Below are 17213 nucleotides of genomic sequence, written 5' to 3'. Positions count from 1 at the left end.
CCCAGAAACGACGCCGCCGCCCCCATTTGGCACATGCGCTCTGTAACACCGTAGCTCAACAGCTCCAGCTGTCATTTCTCCTCCAACACTCTGTCGCGGTGGTTCGTCTTCTCCGTCAGCATGGGTTTACTCACGGGACTCTTCGCTTTCTTGTATCACTTACCTCAGATTTACAAATGGCTGCTCAAGCCGTACTATATCACGTCCTTCCTCTTGACCATCTCCTTCGTGGTGGTGCGAAAGACTCCAGGTCTTTGCGAGCACCTGGTGACCCAGCGCGAGGACGGCAACTCCTGTGACTTTGACTGGGTGAGCATAGTGGTGGTGGGGGAGTTGCGGTAATGCTTGCGGTTACATTTGGTGGGGCTAATTAAGTCTCAGAAATATGAAATAAATAGAAGTAGTAAATAAACTTGACACAAAGTTGTTGTTTGTTTGTTTTTAATGATTTTGCTCCTTTTGTTTTACAGAGAGAGCTGGAGATCCTCATGTTTCTCAGTGCAATAGTGATGATGAAGAACAGGAGAGCTAGTGAGTAGTCTACCCCCCACCACACACATCACACTGTCTTATGTGTAAACCTACTGATGAAAGTGTGTTTACACAATAAACTGTCACATCACAAAAAGTGGCCCAATCAACCATGTGGCCAATGATCCAAACCACTCAGCTAATCATAGGAAGCACCGGGATATGTTGCGATTTATTTGTTGACCTTAACTTTTTAGATAAAGTCAGCAAGGTCGCTTTGTTTGTGTCTTTATTACATGCTGCTGTTAATCTTTAACCACACAGTCTGATGTTTAACAGTTTCCACTCCTTGATCTGATAAACCATTTGAGAGGAACCCCCACTCTACTGAGAACGCACATCTGTAAAGTGATTCACTGTAAACTTTGGGTTTGTTGTGTAAACATTAAGGGAGTGGGAGGGGTTCACTTACACACTGCAAGGTCAACAGTATGAAGGTGTTCCTCTGCTGTTCATTCATTGTTCCCTGCTCTTTGTTTCCTCAGTCACAGTGGAGCAGCACATTGGGAACTTGTTAATGTTCAGCAAAGTGGCCAACTGTATCCTCTTCTTCAGGATGGACATTCGGTTTGGCATCCTCTACCTTGCACTGTGCCTCGGTCAGTGGTCTCTCAAGCCCTATACTTCCATACCCATATATATATATAGTTGTGTCTGTGTGTGTGTGTGTGTTTGTGTGTGCGTGCATAAAGCATTAGAATTCCAGGGAAGCGGTCTGTCACAACCACCTTTAAAATTGTGTAGTGTAAACTGTGTCTACCAGTGGTTCTTAATTTGAAAAGGACAACTCTACTGCATTAACCATCCCCAGTCTTAAGGCAGTGACGCTGCACTAATTCTTTAGTTAAAGAGATATGTTCATGAGAATAGGAGTGGTCTTTTGTTTTGTTTTGACATGCCAAATTAATCAGCCCTCTGTATTCACCTTGTACTGATATCTAAAGCTCATCAAGGGGTTTCTCCTTGAGCCAGTGTTTCTGAGACATAATGTGCAACAGCAATTAGTCCCCATTTCTGTTACTGCTGTAAAAAAAAAAAAGATCATTAATGTAATGTACTTGAAACTAATTCCACTGATAAAAGTCCTCACACTTTTGACAAATTGTTCTTCATCTGAATACCATCCAGTGGGAAGTCGGTGTTATCACTGTACAGAAAAGTGACATCAGCAGTTTTCTTGTATATATTTCGATTATTTTCCAATGCAGGTGAGGTGCAATGAGTATTTTTACTCTGAAGTCCTGAATTTTTCATCTGGCAAAGATTTATGTATTTATTTATTTATTTTAAGAAAAAGCTTCACATCTTCTCTGTGAAGTGTTCTCCTGGTAAAGCAGCAATCTGAGCCCTGTTTAGAAACTTCTCTGAGCTTTCTGCAATCAGAACTTTTTTATTAACTGGCCTACAGGTGGTGCCATTGTGTAATTTATATATAAAAACAGTGTCCTTTACAACACCCCCCCCCCCCCCCCCCCCAAAAAAAAAAAAAATAAAAAAAAAAATAAAGCATTCAAAGTCAAATTTATTTTTATAGCACATTTAAAAACAACAGCTGTTGACCGAAGTGTACACCTAAAATAATCAAATTACATAAAAACATATGGCAGAGTTTAAGAAAGGAAACATAAAATGAGAAAATCTAAATAAGAAATAACACAAATAAAAATGTTTTTTTACCAAAGTATCATAGGTGAACACAGACTACCACTGGATAAACTGTAAAGTGTACATTGTTTTTATCCTTTTTAAGCTCATCAGTCTGTTTATCTGTGTATTTTCTGCAGCATTTGTCATGACCTGTCAGCCACCTCTCTACATGGGCCCAGAGTACATCAAGTACTTCAGTGACAAGACCATCGACGTGAGTCCTGTCTGATATCAGCTGACCATTTGCATGTATAGTAGTGCCACTGGTCTTTGTAATGATAGATAAAAACAAAAGAGGTGGGAATTACTTACAGGTACATCAGTTGGGAGTGTTATTTTATTTGAAAGTTCATGGAGTGATTGAGTCTATTAATCATTTTGTTTGAAATTAGCAGTTTCCATCAAACACTGAAATCCAGTTATATGATATTATATTAATTGTATGTCTGACATTTTAAAATTCCTAAACTAAAATACCAAAAAAAAGTGAACTATCTAACTGATCATGCCCTGCTCAGAGGGGTGGGTTGGTTTGAGTGTAACTTTGTGTTCTTCACTCATTAGGAGGAGCTGCAGCGGGACAGTCGTGTCACATGGCTCGTTGAATTCTACGCCAACTGGTCCTCTGATTGTCAGTCGTTTGCTCCCATCTTTGCAAATCTTTCTCTCAAGTAAGAAATCACACCCTTTACTCCAGTCGCATTCACGTTTTCTAAGGTTAAATATTTCAGGACATAATTTTTTATTAAATCACCTGGTTCCTACCAAGTTTAAAATTATTTGAATACAGTTTCAGATGGACATGTGTCATATTACACCGTGTCATTAAATACTTAATAAAAATTGTGCAGGAATTTTGTTTGGACCACTGTTCTTCACAGCATTGCTTCAGTTCATTGGGGTTTGCAGTGAGGCAGTTATGCACAGCATTGAGGTCTGGATTCGACTGGGCCATTGGAACACTTTGATTCTGCAGTCATTCTGTTGTAGATTTGCTGATGTGGTTGGGATCGTTGTCCTGCTACATGACCCTTTTTTGTGGCCAAGTTTTAGTTTTTTGGAGAGATGGGCATACATGTGGAAGAGTTCATGGTCCACTCAGTGGTCCTGTGGCTGCAAAACCAGCCCAAATCATCACCACTCCACTACCGTGCTTGACAGTTGCTTTGAGGTGTTTGTGGCTTATAAGCTTTGTTTGGGTGTCTCCAGACATGGCGATGCATGTTATGGCCTGTTACGACCCCGTCTGCCAGGGGACAGGGAGGAGTACATACATAAGCATACATACACAGGAACCTAAATGAAGAAAAGGTTTAATTGCAGAAATTCAAACTGAAAACCGACAGGACTGCATTCTGCAGGCCACTGTGCAACCAGTTAACATGTAATATAATAACACAGACGAGGGTAAAAGTTAAGGTTTAACTAAGGCAAGTTAGCATCACAAAACTCCAATCAAACTAAGTTCACCCATATACCGGGGTTAACAAGCAAAGTTCAACACTATTAACAGGGTTTAACAAAAAGTTCAAAGAGGGAGGCACGAAGGGCAAACTGCACGTTCAGTCCTAAGCAGCAGCCACTGAGTGAAGGATTTCCTTAGCAGGAAAGACAGTCAGGTGTGTGTTGATACGCACCTGAATGCTTCAGACCAGAAAAGCTGCCAAAACATCTGTTTTTATGGATCTGCTACCCAACTGTTACTTACCCTCTTAATTTCTTATGGAATTTGTAAGGATGTGCTTAGTTTATCACACACTGCTTCTGCATTTTTGTTAATTAATGACACAGTAAAACATGTCATGTGGTATTGTTCATATGAGGTAACATTTACCTAAATTTTAAGACTTGCTAAGGACCAAATTATTTTTTAATTATGTGCTGATATAGAAAAGAAGAAGAGTCTAGATGATATTTCATCTCAGTCAGGGTTTTTTTTTATTTGAAAACAGAAATGACACTATGTAAAAAAAAAAAAAAAAAAAAAAAAAAAGATCCAAGATGCTAGTTAACATTTTGAAACATTACCCTTGCAGATACATTATGCCTGATTGTTGCTGGTCTACCTGTTGTAGAGTCACTTCAAATGCAAGATAATGTAATTTACTTCATGTTAGAGAAACAGCTGTATATTTGTCTCAAATGTCTCATGTGTCTTCCTTTATATTCTGCAGCTACAACTGTGCTGGACTCCGGTTTGGGAAGATAGACATTGGTCGCTATGAAGAGGTTTCAAAGAAGTCAGTTTTGGAGGGCTTTTTTGCCTTTAATAAATGATCTTTAATTATCCAGTATTGCTTGATGCTTTCTAGAATTCTATCGACTGGTATTAACTGTCTTTCTGAACAGGTACAGGGTTAGTACTTCTCCTCTGGCCAAGCAGCTACCTTCAGTTCTGCTTTTTCAAGGAGGACGGGAAGTTATGAGGCGTCCAATGGTGGACAGTAAAGGTAGAGCTGTATCTTGGACCATGAACGAGGTACGTCTATTCAGATTGTAAGAAAACACATGAAATAAGACCTGAGTAGATGCTGCTTGCTTACACATGCAGACAGTATAAATACATTTTATCACCCACAGGAGAACATCATCCGAGAGTTTAACCTCAACGAGCTCTTCCAGAAATCCAAGAAGCTGAACAAAAGCCATGGTTCGAAGGAAGAGGAGCAGAATGGCTCTCAGCCACAAGAGGGCGGCGAGGAGCTTCCTCCTGACACCGACAATGTGGAGCAGCCAAAAGAGAGCAAGAAAGACCAGTGAAGAGGAGAGGGGCTGCATCAAGTCTTTGTTTTGCTCTTAACATTTCTGTAACTTTCCTTATTGTAACAGCCAAATATTTTTAGTTTAAGGGAAGAAAACAGGCTCCACTACCACAAGAAATAGTCTCTACACTGTAAGTCTTTATTGTGGGAAATACCCATAAACGCTGATCTTATTTAAACGATCTGTGTGTGATGCAGATTGAAGCAGCAGCGATTGGAGCATTTTATTACACTAAGTTATTGACGAACAAAAAAGGTTTTTGCCAATTTTTTTCCCACTTTTGTCAACGTGTCATTGGTTCTTTTGCTGCCTGTATTTATTGACTGGTTTGTTTACTTTTGTGTCAGAAAAGCCAAAGTAAAAGCTTGAGGTGAAACAAAGTAAGACTGTGTGCAACGATAAAATCCAAGACACATTCTCTTTCAACAGTTTGACCTTTTTATTCTGACAAGACATCTTTTTAAAAATTCTTTATAAGGCCATTTTGGAATTTTTTTTTAAATGTTCTCGTTACAGATAGTTGAAACTCGTTCCATTCATCACAGCCAACAACAGCAATATTTTATCTCACATAGAAGTTACTTGCTATACTCACATAGGTTCAGGTTGTTCAGTGGCCACCATCCCTTGGCCAGAGCGGGAAGAAAAAAAAAGTCAACACAGGTTCTCTTTATTTCTCTGTACGACGGCTGCTTTGTGCCATTTGTGATTTTTTTTTTTTCTGGATGCCACTCGCACAGAAACCGGATGGGCGTTTGACAATAATCTCACAAGAATGCACGCCAGGGAAGCAGCAATGAACCGAAAAATAAAGTTTTTTAAAGAGTCACATGCACACTGAAGACACAGCCTGGTAGGGTATAAAACTCGTACTGAACAGTGATATTTGTGTGCTTCAAGCATGTACTTTCTCCCCCAAAATGATGTGCCATGTTCCTTTTAACATTCTGCAAACACTGCTGTGGGCCTTGACAGAAAAAAATAAATAAATAAGCTTTCTGTAATGCCCAATCGTGAAAAACAAACACACTCCTCTTCTGATTAATCCCTTTCTTAACATGGCTGTGGGTATCAAAGTGAGAAGTGTTCCTTTTAACAAGAAAAAAAAAGCAAATGAAGCAAGAAATTCTAAATACTTTAAGTAAAAAAAATTAAAATGATTAGAAAAAATAAAAACATGCTTCACTACAAATGGTCTCAAGGCAAGGAAAATAAACAAACCCCACGAACACACTCGCCAATTTCAAACCAGTCCCTCTTACATATTCAGTGGCATGGCATTAAAATGTAATGAAATATAACCATAGTTTCTATTTTCTCTTTTAAAAAAAACCAAACAAACTATCTGGGACTGGTTTGAAATCATGTACAGAACTACAAAGTTTCTTTCCACTGGTGAAATAAATAAGCCCTTCCCCACTGCTCCTATTTGGCTGGCCATCTGTTAAAGGTATAAGGTTGCTAGCATCTTGATTGACTGACAGACAAAAACCTCTCAGAAAGAAAAGAGAATAAAAACACCAAAAAGACATACGATGATCTTAAAGCTACAAACAGATTTTGCATAATGTCTCTAGCATAAACATTACAAGCGTACATTCCACAAAGATGCTTGTGCTGCGATTGTGACAATTAACATTTCTTTGTGGCTTTTAAGAATAGAAAAAAAATAACCTGTAATTTTTTGCCACTTCAGGTGTCCACCAAAGGATCATTATCATCTTCTTCTTTGGACAGTGAAAACTCCAGCAAAAACTTTGAATAGCTGATGCAGCCATCATTTCTCAACAGGCAACTGATTTTTAAATCGCTTTCATGAATAATTACATACAGTATAACTGCCACCGTTATCAATAGTCATCTCCAATACCTGACAATTTCACCCAATAATAATCTGTATACATTTATATAAAACAATATTTAAAAAAAGACTTATAAAACTAAAATGATACTGTCTTTATAGATTGGACTCTTTACTCCATGATTCTTATCAATATACAGATTGTGTGGTCCGTTCAGACATTATTATTGGTCAATAGTCCGAAATCCTCCCTCTTAAAGTTTTACATCCACTGGATAAAGGCCATCCTTTCTATGAGTGTCAGACACTGTTGTCAGTACTCTGTGTGCTAATGTACCAAAGTAAAATGGCAAATCATTGACTAGCTATGCGTGCTCTATAGACAAATCTGTACCCAGCTGTGATGATACAGTCGCATCAGTCTATGGCTCACAAAGTGGCTAAATGGAGACGATTGATCCCTGTGAAAAATAAACCAGTGTCCCCAGTTACACTTTGTTCAAATCTGAAAGGCTGGCAGAGAAGACTGGCCAGTGGCATTACAAAGATAATAAAGTGAGTACCAAACAGGCCTGCTCCCTTAGTCCAGCGCAGCAGGAGCCTGCAGTCATGAATAATATCCAGCTCGGGTAAAAGACAAGTAGAAGTTGTCCAGTGACTTTCTCCCATCCTTGTGGCAGATCATGTGGGATGTTTGTCACTTAAACCGATATCTCATATGTGGTCCCTCCGACGCCGGTTACCTTCTTCACCCCTCCCCCTGGTTTGGATGTGGTGTGATTAGCCAAGACTGGGCGAGAGGTGGATCTGATTGGACAGCCATCGGGAGGGGAGGAGCCACATCAGGGTAGAGGAGAGAGAAGAGAGGGAGATGCAGGTGAGTGGTTCTTTTTCGAAAATAAAGCACTAACCGCAGACGTTTCTTTACGCGAGATCTTGTAAGGCATTCGGTAACTACACTGAGTGAGGACAGGGGAAAGACACAAAAGGCTACAAGACAAAACACAGCAGCATGGGCAGACATGTCACATTCCAACAACTAAACCAAAAAGACTTACACAGACACAGTTTACTATTCAAGCACTAAACAGGTAAAGACTGTAAGTAAAACATGAAGGAGGAAAAGGAAGACTCACACAGATCATGGAAGAAGAGGAGGGCTGACACAAACCAGGAAGGAAGAGGAGTAGGAAAAGGAGAAGGAGGAAGAAGAGTAGCAGGCTGACGGATCTGGCGACGGATCACTACTCACTGTGTAGCCTGTTGCCCTCCTCCCCCTCCCAGCACAGCGCCTCCTCCTGCAAGTCGAGGCTTGTGCTGAGGCCCTGCCTCCATATTGTAAGGCAGGGACTTGCCTAGGGAGAGGCCACGAGGAGGCGGGGAGACAGGGGGCTCGAGCGATCGAGCCCCAGGAGAAGAGGATGAGGAGGAAGGGTTACGAGGGGGACGGGAAGAGAAGTCCTGGTTATGCTGAAGCAGGTGGTGGGTCTCAAGTGGCCCAGCGGAGGAGGGAAGGGGAGGGCTGACAGCACGCAGGTAGGCCTTGTGGGGGGAGGAGAAAGTGGCAGAGCCCTGGAGCAGCTGCCCCTCCCTCTGCTGGGCAATCTGAGCTGAGAGAAAGGGCGACGTGTAGCCCTGCAGCGGAGTACTGGGTGACACCACCTCAGTCTGGCCCCTTACAGCTGAAGAGAGAAATGGAGCATGAAGCTTCTGTGGTGACAGCTCGTGGGCGGCTGACTCGAACTCTGGGCTCTCGGATGGTGTCAGCAGGCTGTCATAGGACAGGCTGCCATTCCGAGGTGTCTGATTGGCCAGGCTTTTGTAGCTGGTGTCTGTGGTGCCCTCTGAATGGAGCGTGGCCAGCGGGTTATGTGCAGTGTGTGCTGAGCGCAGGCTGGAGGAGTGTGAGCCACCAGTGGACAGAACCAGAGAGGATGGGTAGGAGGTGTAGGAGCGCCCAGTCAGGGAGTAACCTGACATGCCCCCTAACACCCCACCAGCAGTCCCGCCAGGGCCTCCGGGGCCCTCGCCCCTTTCCCCTCCCCCTCTGCGCACCCCTACACCTCCTCCCACCACTGTGGTTCCATCCAAGCTGCTCGGCTCAGAGCGGTAGCTAGGTTGGCGGCTGGACTGCAGGATGGAAGGAGACGGAGAGTCAAGACTCTCTCCACGGATCATCTGAAGAGGAGAGAGGAGGAGAAACAGACCAAAGGGGAGAGGGTAAGGAAAAGTGTGATGAAGATGAAAGCAGGAGTAAAGAGGGGAGGGAGAAAGATGAAAATTACCACCTTGCCGTGGGAATAGAAAGCAGAGAACAGAAAGCAATTTTGTAGAGATTTTTAAACAGGAAAAAAAAAAAAAAAAAAAAGAGTGGTGGGGAGAACTGGATGCTTGACCGGTGTGCTACTCAATCATCACACTACTGGATTGGGAATATTGACTGATTTCAACAAGCACTAACACTGCATGTCAAAGACTGTGTGTCAACAAATGAATGGAAATACAAAAACATATGGAACATGAACTATACATTGCAGTCAATGCAGTCTCAGGGGAAAAGGACAGATCAATTCAAACACACAGAGACAGCCAAAGGGATACAGGTATACACACGTACTGAGACTTACTGATCAACCGATGGCCACTGAATGAACAATTTAAAGTAAAAAAAAGAGGGGCATGTATTAACCATTAAGGATTTAGAGGGGCAGGGCATATAAGCCACCAACGCTTCCCCTGTTTCACGCATTAAGCTTGAGCACATCTGTGAGTTTTTCCTCATTAAGCTATGTATAAATCAACAAGGCTGTGTGCAGATGGTATTTTGATTTGATTATGTCTGCGTTTTAAATGTAATTAACTTCAGCTATTTTTTCCCTTTTCGTACATGGTTTACACAGAGCACTTTAAGGTGTCTGTAAACTAAGATCTACCTTGTTGGGATGTGTGAGTGCAGTGTGGTTTCTCCCTGGGCTGTTGAAGGTTGGCCGGTACTTATACATTGATGGCGTAGGTGGTGCTTCAGTCAGCAAGCTGCTCTCTGAGTGACAAGAAACCAAAAGTGACATTTGAACAAGGTCTGTTGTAAACAAATATTCATCTATTTACACAAAAGCTAAGAACTCTCTCTGCATATTCTGTCATACAAAGTGGAATCCTAGGTTCAATTATGCATTTGTATGTGCATCTCACCCTCTGTGTCAGCACGGGGAAGGCCAGGGTAACGAAGCTCTGGCTTTGGAGGAGGAGGAGCCTCTGCATCCGCTGACTGGCTCTCCATCTGATCTAGGCTACTCTTGGACTGGAAAGGATGAGGACCGAAAACAAAAAGCCATTCAGTGAAATCAGTGGTTGGACTGCCTGGAACAGAGAGCTACATCTGTAACGTTTTCCAGGTTTTCATATCTGATTAATGTTGCAGACAATTTCAGGATCCTGTGGGAGTGAATTATCATTTCTCATAACCAAACATTAAAAAAGAAAAGAAAGTTTGACACCCAATGACTGACGGGAAAATGTAAATAAATAATAAATTAATTAAAAGAATGCATCTTCCATCACGCAAACTCTTGAATGTTCTCAGTTTTGCCCTCCATGCTATGGAGTCGCGACAGACACACACCTCTCTCAAAACACGCAGTTTCACAACATAGATGGTGATACATGGTAATACTAACAAGTTTTAAAGTCAATATTTGGTACAATGACCTTTATTCTTCAACACAGGCAGCTTTCTGTTCTTCAAGTAGTCTTCAGGAGCACTTCTCCAGGCTTCTTGAAGCACTCTTCTTTGCATATTAGCTGCATTTTGATCTGTTCTCTGTCAAGATGATCCCACTCATCCCGAACACATGTAGAGTGTTCCAGGCTTTGGGGAGACCACTCCATGACTCATAGTATCACACTGCTGGTTTTTTGTTTCCTTTTAAATCCAGATATTTTTTACTGTATTTGCAGTGTTTTTGGGAGTACTATCAAAAACGAAGCCACTACCATTAAGATGCTTTCCACAAGTACCCCATGTTGGCTCAATATCTTGCAATTCTTTTCTGCAATCATAATTATAACAAAATCTCCAATCTAATCCAATCCAAAATCTCCAAAACCGCTAGCTGAAATGCAGCCCTAAACCATTCACATGCATTTCAGCTAGTGGTGATCAACAACTCTTGAACCACTCTTGTTGGAAAATTCTGACAAAATAACACAAAGAAGAAGAACACTACTATTAAGTTATTCAATCTCTACTAATAGTATGGGCTGCAAAACTACACCTGCTGCTACTTTCCAGCAGCTGCAGCACCAATATAAACTACATTAGCTGCCTGCTAACAACCAGAGTTTGTGTTGCTTCTGACCTTTTAATATTTAAACATGAAATTAAAATTGATGAAATATTTTGTGCACCAGATTTCTCTTCTCTAAAACTCATACCACAGTAATGATATAGACATACAGCATATCTGTGGAGCTGTTATATCCAGACTTCTCTGTACAGACTGCATGTGTTTGTTCAATTCATTATAACTCACCCTAGTGCTATGTCGGTCATTCTGGATGCCGTTGTCCAAGACCTTGGCTTCTAGTTGAGCTTCAGTGAGAGCAGGTCTAAGAAAAGGTGGCTGAACTTCCATCATCTGCCGGCCCCGCCAACGACCTATGTATCTATAACACACACACACACACGTATTCAAAAAGATACAACCCAGCTCTGTTGACCAACACCTCACCCACTCACTCCAAAGGTCTGCATTAGATATTTAATTACCTCAACAGACCAGAATGAACTATAAAAGAGTAGGGTGGAAAAGTGGAAGGGGAGAGAGAGCAATGGAAAGAAAGAGGTAGTGGAAAAGGAATAACTGCAGAGCTGAGTGTTAAACGGGGGGAGTAAACAGATGAGTGCAGAGAAGAAAGATTGCTGACCTGGGGGCTTGGGAGCTGCAGAGTACATGGGTAATATTCCTCAAGCAGCCGTTGGTGAAAGGGTTAACGCCTCCCCGAAACTTCCCTGTCACCTACAGAGAGGGAGCGAGATAAAACAGTTGCATACCTAACAAAAACACATTAACAAGTGTAAAGCATGCCTGACTTATCTCAGTGATGCAGACCGTGATTTGCACAACCACCTCTGGTATGTACCTGTTCATTTGTGGTTCGACCGCGAGCCACCAGCACTATGTGAAACCCAGTCAGACCAGCGACTGGGACAAAAAACAGGCCAGCCACACACATCACACCCATACTGGTGGGGGGGTTGTCAAGGAAATCACAAAAAGAAAAACCCCTGTCATAAGACACAGGAAAATCTATTCCAATGATGTGTTTTGTGTTTGAGAGTTCCATAATGTGTTGTGCATTTCTATGACAGACTTATGCCAAGTAAAGGATACGTAACAGCAGCACCTGGCATGTCCAACTCCTGTTGGTGGTGCAGGACATAAACCAAGCCAAAGCCAAATACGTTCATGATGTGGGTTGTGAGAGAAAGTAAGAATAGGAAGAAATAACGATAATTCCTCCGACCAATGCAGTTGTTCACCCAAGGACAGTGGTGATCAAAATCCTAAGAATAAATAAGAAGATTAAAAGATATCTCTCAGAGGGAAACGATAAGGATAAGCAACAACTACAGTACATCACATTGCATGTCCACACAATTTCCACCTCCCACACTCACACATGAAAACTAAGAATAGGACAGATCTAGGCTGTGTAGTGAAACCACACAGGAGTGTATAGAAGCCCACTGTGAAATTAGGACTTGCTATTAAAACTGAAAGACATTTTAACATGAATATTTAAGTCATTTTGGTCATTTTATTACATTAAGTGCTTAAACTCATGGAAACATCAGATTTCCAAGATTGTGTTTCCCTACCATTTCGTTTATAGGTTAAAAAAAGAAATAGCATAACCAAGGCAACAACAGAAATATTAATTAAAAGATTTTTAGCATACATAATTACAAAACATTATCCAATTTTTAATGAAGTTCACTCATTGCTGTATGATACTACCAATTCATTTCTAATTTAGAGCCACAAGAATACCCAGTCAACATTATTAAGCAGGGACAAATGTATAATTATGTACCTCCACACAGTTGTCGCACACTGAGCAGTGCGAGCAGCGCGGTGGTCGGTAGAAGCGGCATGTTGAGCACCACTTCATGCGCACCTGGATGCCTTTGATCTCCACTGTCTTATAGAGTGGAGCGCGGAAATCATCCTCTTTGTCCTCATCTTCCTCCGCTGCAGACACAGACACAACCTGAGATTAAACTCGTATCATAATCACCTAATAACCATCTCACTCGGTCTCTCTAAATTACTTCATAGGCAGTGAGTATTCCAACAAATAGTCTTATTTTGCATGTACTTTAAAAGTATTGCACATGCATCATTAGGACGTGACATTTTACTTTCTTGAAGTTTACCTCTGGGAAAGATTCCAGGATCCATAAAAGTGGCCATGCAGAAGTTGGCGAGGGTGAAGAGGAAGATTACGCCATTATATATAGGAATGACAGAGGAGAAATGCTCTGACAACCATGGGCACCTGGAGAGTGTTAAGGAGGATGGAAACAAAATTACAGTTAGACAAGCTTCCACCAATCCCCACACTTAGTGGTAAGATGTGGAAAGGAAAAAAAGTAACCAAGTAACATTAACACACTCCATCATCAACTTCTTATAAGCTTATGTGCAAGCTAAACAACTGCCCACAGAAGCTGCTCAGTGGCAGAAATAGGAGACTGTGTTTGTGTTGGGGAGGTGACAGGTGTGGCTGCGATAAACTATGAACAAATGTTCCTGAAAAGCTGTCAACTTACTTTGAATGAAAAAACATTAAAAGAACAGCAAAAAAAACCCCTGCTTATTTTAACACCGAACATAATGCATGTGGACGTTTACACATCGCTCCAGCATGTACAAACACATGTGTATGTACACACATGTAGGCCCTTTAAAGCCCATGTTTGATATGAAACAAAACCAAGAAACACTCACGTGAAGCAGAAGAAGAGCGTTGTGGCTCCGACAAGGAAAGTGGTGGCTGCAGACACCGGGACGTACCGGCTGGGTCGAAATGGACGGGGAGGAGCAGAAGCAACGCCACCTACTCCTCCCCCAACCCCCCCACTGCTGAAGCCAGGCATCAGAGATAGAGAGAGGGTGGAGGAAGACAGAGAGAGGTAGCTATCTACTGTCTACCTGCTGTAAAGGGGTGCTTTCCAGGTCAAAATGGCATATGTGGCGTTCGTCTGGGAGGAGGGGCCATAGCTACTGACTGGAAAAGAAAACCAACACTATGCAAAGCAGCAAATAAAGGGAAACATGAGGGGTTTTCTGTGTCCAGAAACTAAATGTCTCCCAGTACTAATATAAACACTAAAAACAGATTTTTTTTTTTTTTTTTTACATAGCAATATACAAACTGCTGTGTACAGCTTGTTGTAAATATTTAATTTGTGTGCATAATCTTAATAGAAGCTTATAAAAGCAAAACTATACAAGAGCAGTGTGATACAAAAATATGTATAGGTAATTCATAAATATTTTTGTATGGCTTTAATGGAACTGTATTTGGTGCAACAATATAAATAAATCTAATCTTCTACTGTTACTCCCTGGCACCAGTGCAACTGTAACACTGCTGTGCATATACGCGAAAGGACCAGCACTCACGCACAAAACACTGGAACAGCTCAGGGTTTACATTAATGCTCCATCACTGGGCTTCAGTTCTGATTATCCCGCTCAGTGAAAATGAAAAGACCAGAAAAATTAAAGAGGTAGTGGGTGTACAGCCAACAGGCCGAGAGCAGAAGCACATGGAGGAGAACAGGCAGAGGATTGAGCGCAGCAGCTGCTGATGACTTCTGTGATCCTCCCGAGAAGGCTTATTTAGGCACTGGGTGGGTGGAAGAAACTGAGGATAGTGGCAGGAGGGAGAGTTCCAGCATTTCAAACTTAGTCCACAGGGGAAAACAACTAAACAAACAAATTCAGTTTTAAACCAGTTGTGGGAATCCGTTTAACATCAAACTAAAGTCCAGCTGGGATTTGTTTTCAAAAAAGCTGCTATTAAAAAGAAAATAAAAATCATAAAAAAAAAAAGATGTCTAGCCTTTTATTTACTAGGAAAATAACTCAAAAAACCAAGTGGAGTCCCCTGGATCTTCTGAGACTCCTGTTGTCAGTCTCTGTGTCATTAAGGGCACAAAACCAACTCATTCCACATGGAAGTCCCGTGTATGTCACCGAGGTGTCACCACTTTTTGCTGGGATTGGGTCTTCCACCTCCAAATTCTCTGCAGATTGAGCTCTTTTCCCATACTGCGTCTCCTAAAGAAAGCCACGTAGAGTTTGGATGTCACATGGTTGGATGCATTTCACACCTTTTTTCCCCTCAAATAAACAAACCAAAAACCCCAAAACAAAAACAAACAAAAAAGATCTTTGGCTCCTTTTCTTCTTTCACACTTGGGTTTTTTGTGCAAGTTGCTGGACAACCCTGTAAGAAAAATAAATCACACAAAAACTCAATGAGCAGAACAACGACAGGACCAGAACGAATTTGTTTCAAATAATTGAAGCTTTAATGAGCCCTTGGTTCAGATCAGTAGTGTCCAACCAGTTTGTTCCCACAGTACACCTACATTAATAGTCCCACAAAGTCTATATAGCAAGATGAAGGCACTTCTAGCTGCAATTTTGCTTCATTGGAACGCAGCATGCCAACTACAATTTAGTGGTTTGAATCACACAGAAAGTAATCTTTTTGCCCCTCCTGCTATCAATCAGACCATCTAACCTGTAGAAATATGGGAAATTAAAATCTTATTCATTATTTTTTTGTGTAGCTAGAACAATATTTGTGATGACTTCCGCCTCATGAAAAGAAGGTCCTGGGTTCAAATCCAATTTGAGACCTTTCTGTGTGGAGTTTGAATGTTCTCCCCGTGTCTGTGTGGGCTCTTTCCAGATACTCTGCCTTCCTCACACAGTCCAAAGATAAGGATGAGATTAGGTTGAGTCCTAATTCTGAATTAGCCCCCTTGCAATGCTGAAGTGAAGTCCTATCTGCCTTTAGGAAGACCATTTTGGAAACCCGTGATTAGAGTAATGGGTTTTTGATAAACACTATATTTGCATTACATTTATTATCTTTGTCCTATGTGGTGGCAAAGTAAATCTTTGCATCTCTGACTGCCAATGCATAATACATCTCATACCATAAGCGTGGAATATAGAATTACCAAATATGTTTGAAAACATGTATACTACAATGTTTTGCAGGTAGCCTTCAATGTATTTCCTTGTTAAATCACAGGCCAAAGGTCTTAGTTTGATTTCACAACAAACCAGACTCACTGACCAAGTTCCTCCTTTCTCTACAAGCTTGCCTTAAGCAGTGTGGGTATTTCACCATAACCCCGTCACCACCTCAGTGAACTCAGGTTGTCAGATGGAAATACCTTCCACGAAGGGAAACTGAAAACAACACACAGACACAACGATCTGTGGAAAAGGTGCACGCCTTTCACACACACAATCACAAAAACTAGTCTGTGAGTACACTGAAAACGGATCCGAAACAACAGTGTAATCTGATCGTTTGGACACACCTCTCTCGTCAACAACCATCCGTACTAACAAATGGCAGAGAGGTGTCAGTAGGTAATAATCGCACTTGCCCCAAAACTACCCCCCCACCACTATAATACATGTTAATCCTAAAATCTCCGTGTCGAGCATTGCTTATCATGTCACCGCAACAATCCACACATCGCATGCTACAACCGGTCAAGCAAATTTAATACATTTTCCGAGTAACAGTGACACACTTTAAATCTACACCCCTAGACAGACTTTGACTTCATCTCAAAATGAAACGTTACACATACCAACCGTTAAACAGCAGGCCAGGGCAGTGCTAGGATTCAGTCAAGACCAGCTAACGTTATCATAATCAGCTGCCAACACCGTGAACCTCATCAAAATACACACACCACTGTTTTAAAACCAAAAGCCGCCGAGAAGTAGTAGCCCATGCGACCTACAAAAACCGATTAAAACACGACCCATACTTGGAAATCACAAGATACTGAGTAGGTAATCATACAGTGAGCTTTTACCTAGCCTAAAGTTTTTTTTTTTTGCGACACTGTACGATCCTTTACCACAGCTATAAGAGTTAGCTTAACATTAGTTATCTGGCTAGCATGAGAGCTGTACAGTAGCAAATAGATTTTCATTAACAACTGACAAAACAACTATGGCGAATTTTACCTGAAAAATGGCTAAAAAGAAGAGGTAAAACACACACCTAATCATGAACACACGAGGTGTCTTGCTTGTAGGGTGTGGGTCGATTCGGTCCTCCTTGAGTTAGCTGCTAGCAACCTACTTAGCTCGCCTGCTAGGCCGACGTAGGAATCCCGGAAGTAGCCCGTCAGGCCTCA

At 41.6% G+C, this 17213-nt stretch overlaps 2 protein-coding genes across 2 annotated transcripts; one reads left to right on the top strand and one right to left on the bottom strand.

The window, feature by feature from the left end:
* The first annotated feature begins 59 nt into the window (after positions 1–59).
* On the top strand, positions 60–5934 carry tmx2a (thioredoxin-related transmembrane protein 2a). The gene is made up of 8 exons (XM_006781375.3): positions 60–309; positions 471–531; positions 1017–1130; positions 2316–2392; positions 2743–2849; positions 4353–4418; positions 4528–4657; positions 4759–5934. The coding sequence occupies exons 1-8, from the start codon at positions 121–123 to the stop codon at positions 4936–4938; spliced, it is 924 nt and encodes a 307-aa protein (XP_006781438.2). The 5' UTR covers positions 60–120; the 3' UTR covers positions 4939–5934.
* Positions 5346–17208, bottom strand: zdhhc5b (zDHHC palmitoyltransferase 5b). The gene is made up of 12 exons (XM_006781376.3): positions 17078–17208; positions 13756–15262; positions 13182–13303; positions 12839–12996; positions 12136–12308; positions 11885–11987; positions 11669–11760; positions 11275–11407; positions 9935–10043; positions 9676–9782; positions 7995–8920; positions 5346–7549 (listed from the first exon to the last, which is right to left on the bottom strand). The coding sequence occupies exons 2-12, from the start codon at positions 13902–13904 to the stop codon at positions 7444–7446; spliced, it is 2178 nt and encodes a 725-aa protein (XP_006781439.2). The 5' UTR covers positions 13905–15262; positions 17078–17208; the 3' UTR covers positions 5346–7443.
* Positions 17209–17213: the final 5 nt, after the last annotated feature.

The sequence above is a fragment of the Neolamprologus brichardi genome, chromosome 2 (genome assembly GCF_056152115.1).
Source record: "Neolamprologus brichardi isolate AB-2024 chromosome 2, ASM5615211v1, whole genome shotgun sequence".
NCBI lineage: Eukaryota > Metazoa > Chordata > Actinopteri > Cichliformes > Cichlidae > Neolamprologus > Neolamprologus brichardi.
Note: the sequence above shows the minus strand (reverse complement) of the source record. Positions and strands in the feature narration are given on the sequence as shown.

Coding starts and splice junctions, on each gene's coding strand:
- zdhhc5b (XM_006781376.3), bottom strand. CDS start 13,904: ATGCCTGGCTTCAGCAGTGGGGGGGTTGGGGGAGGAGTAGGTGGCGTT. Junction 10,044..11,274: donor ATGACCGACATAGCACTAGG/GTGAGTTATAAT, acceptor CATCCTTTCCAG/TCCAAGAGTAGCCTAGATCA. Junction 8,921..9,675: donor CACTCACACATCCCAACAAG/GTAGATCTTAGT, acceptor TCTCCTCTTCAG/ATGATCCGTGGAGAGAGTCT.
- tmx2a (XM_006781375.3), top strand. CDS start 121: ATGGGTTTACTCACGGGACTCTTCGCTTTCTTGTATCACTTACCTCAG. Junction 2,393..2,742: donor TCAGTGACAAGACCATCGAC/GTGAGTCCTGTC, acceptor TTCACTCATTAG/GAGGAGCTGCAGCGGGACAG. Junction 4,658..4,758: donor TATCTTGGACCATGAACGAG/GTACGTCTATTC, acceptor TATCACCCACAG/GAGAACATCATCCGAGAGTT.